The sequence below is a fragment of the Cucumis melo genome, chromosome 11, assembly GCF_025177605.1.
Source record: "Cucumis melo cultivar AY chromosome 11, USDA_Cmelo_AY_1.0, whole genome shotgun sequence".
Classification (NCBI taxonomy): domain Eukaryota; kingdom Viridiplantae; phylum Streptophyta; class Magnoliopsida; order Cucurbitales; family Cucurbitaceae; genus Cucumis; species Cucumis melo.
In genome coordinates, this window is record NC_066867.1 from 1215261 (window position 1) to 1216703 (window position 1443).

General features: G+C 40.7%; 1 protein-coding gene across 1 annotated transcript; it reads right to left on the reverse strand.

Moving 5' to 3' along the window:
- Positions 1 to 251: 251 nt before the first annotated feature.
- LOC103497527 (protein MIZU-KUSSEI 1-like) lies at positions 252 to 1135 on the reverse strand. Its single transcript, XM_008459740.2, has one exon. The coding sequence runs from the start codon at positions 1133 to 1135 to the stop codon at positions 347 to 349; it is 789 nt and encodes a 262-aa protein (XP_008457962.1). The 3' UTR covers positions 252 to 346.
- Between the last annotated feature and the right edge of the window lie 308 nt (positions 1136 to 1443).

The following is a 1443-nucleotide window of genomic DNA, read 5'->3' on the forward strand; positions in this document are numbered from 1 at the left end:
AAAACAAATCTAAATAGTTCTCAAAGCTACTTATATTATTGTTAGTTGGCTAGCTAACGGTTAAGTGATGCGACTATTTAGATGATGAGTTTTTTTGGACTAATTTTCTTTCCCTGTTCATCACCATCTTCTTCAACCCCTCAATCTGTCAACACAGAGATCACTTCGACTAAAATTTTAAGCTTAGAAATGGACTTCAACCTTTCGCATTTAAGTCTCTCCTACTTCAATTTCCTTACAACAAAATCATATTTCAATCAACTTTATAAATTAGTTAGTTAAGAAAACAATTAATTCGTAGGAACCAATATGTGTTTTCATTCCATAATATATATTTGTGTGTATTTTAAATTCTTACAAAAAAGATACTAAGCTCCGGCCCATTATTTTCCTCCGGGCTTAACATATAAAAAGTCTCCGAATCCCTCGACCCCACCACCCGTTCAAAATGGGCCCTCATGTATGCCAGCTCACCATCGGGGCCCTCCATGTCAGAGTTTCCCGGTAAGACTCCGGCACCCATTGACACCGGCCGAAGAAGCTCCATAACTTTAAGGTCTTCATCGGAGGCTTCCCTTTTAACACCATAACCAGTTTTTTTACCATTACAAAACATGGTCCACAATGGCTCATCCATGAGCTTCGTCTTATCCGATTTATCGGCTCGCTTTTCGCACTCGAGAGCGATTCTAACCATACCCGAGCTCATCTCTTTTTGCAACACGTTTGTTTGCATGGCTAACTCAATCACAATGCTAGGAAAGCTTCGTGGAGTCTCTTGTATGGATAGACTCACGCGGCCTTTTCTGTACCCGAAGAGCGTACCGGTCACACGACTCCCCGATGGGCCTCGTAACGTGTCTGATAGACCTGATGGGAGCGATGGGATCTTGCATGCTGGTGTTATGATGGGGAAGGACCGGAACACAGACCGAAAGACTCGAAAGACTTTGGTTTTGTTTTTCTTGCGTTTGGATGGGGGAACGAGAGAAGAGGAGGATGAGGAGGAAGAAGATTGTGGTGGTGGTGGAGGAGGTGGGGGAGGAGCAGAAGAACAATATGCAGATAGTGGGTCGAGGGAAGTGGTGGGGGAGATGGTGACGATAGCGGTGGAGGTGGATTTTGGGTCTCCCATGCATGAAGGGAAGGTAATAATGAAGCAATAATGATGGAAGGAAGAGCGGGTGAGAGAGAGAGAGAGGGAGAGGTTCAGAATGACCGTTATGGTTAGTTATTGGCATGTGGTTTTAGAATGGTGAGGTAATTCTTATTATCTTTACAAAGAAAATAGAAAATTTCTTCCACTTTTTTCTCTATTTTGTGTTATAGATTTTGTAACATTTATTTGTGTGTAATTTGTTGATTTCAGAGTTGGATATGTAACTAATTTGTTTAAAATAAATTAAATGTCTATATATAATTTACTATATTTATTTATTTACT

Excerpts from the sequence above, each read along its gene's own strand:
- LOC103497527 (XM_008459740.2), bottom strand. The coding sequence starts at position 1,135 with ATGGGAGACCCAAAATCCACCTCCACCGCTATCGTCACCATCTCCCCC.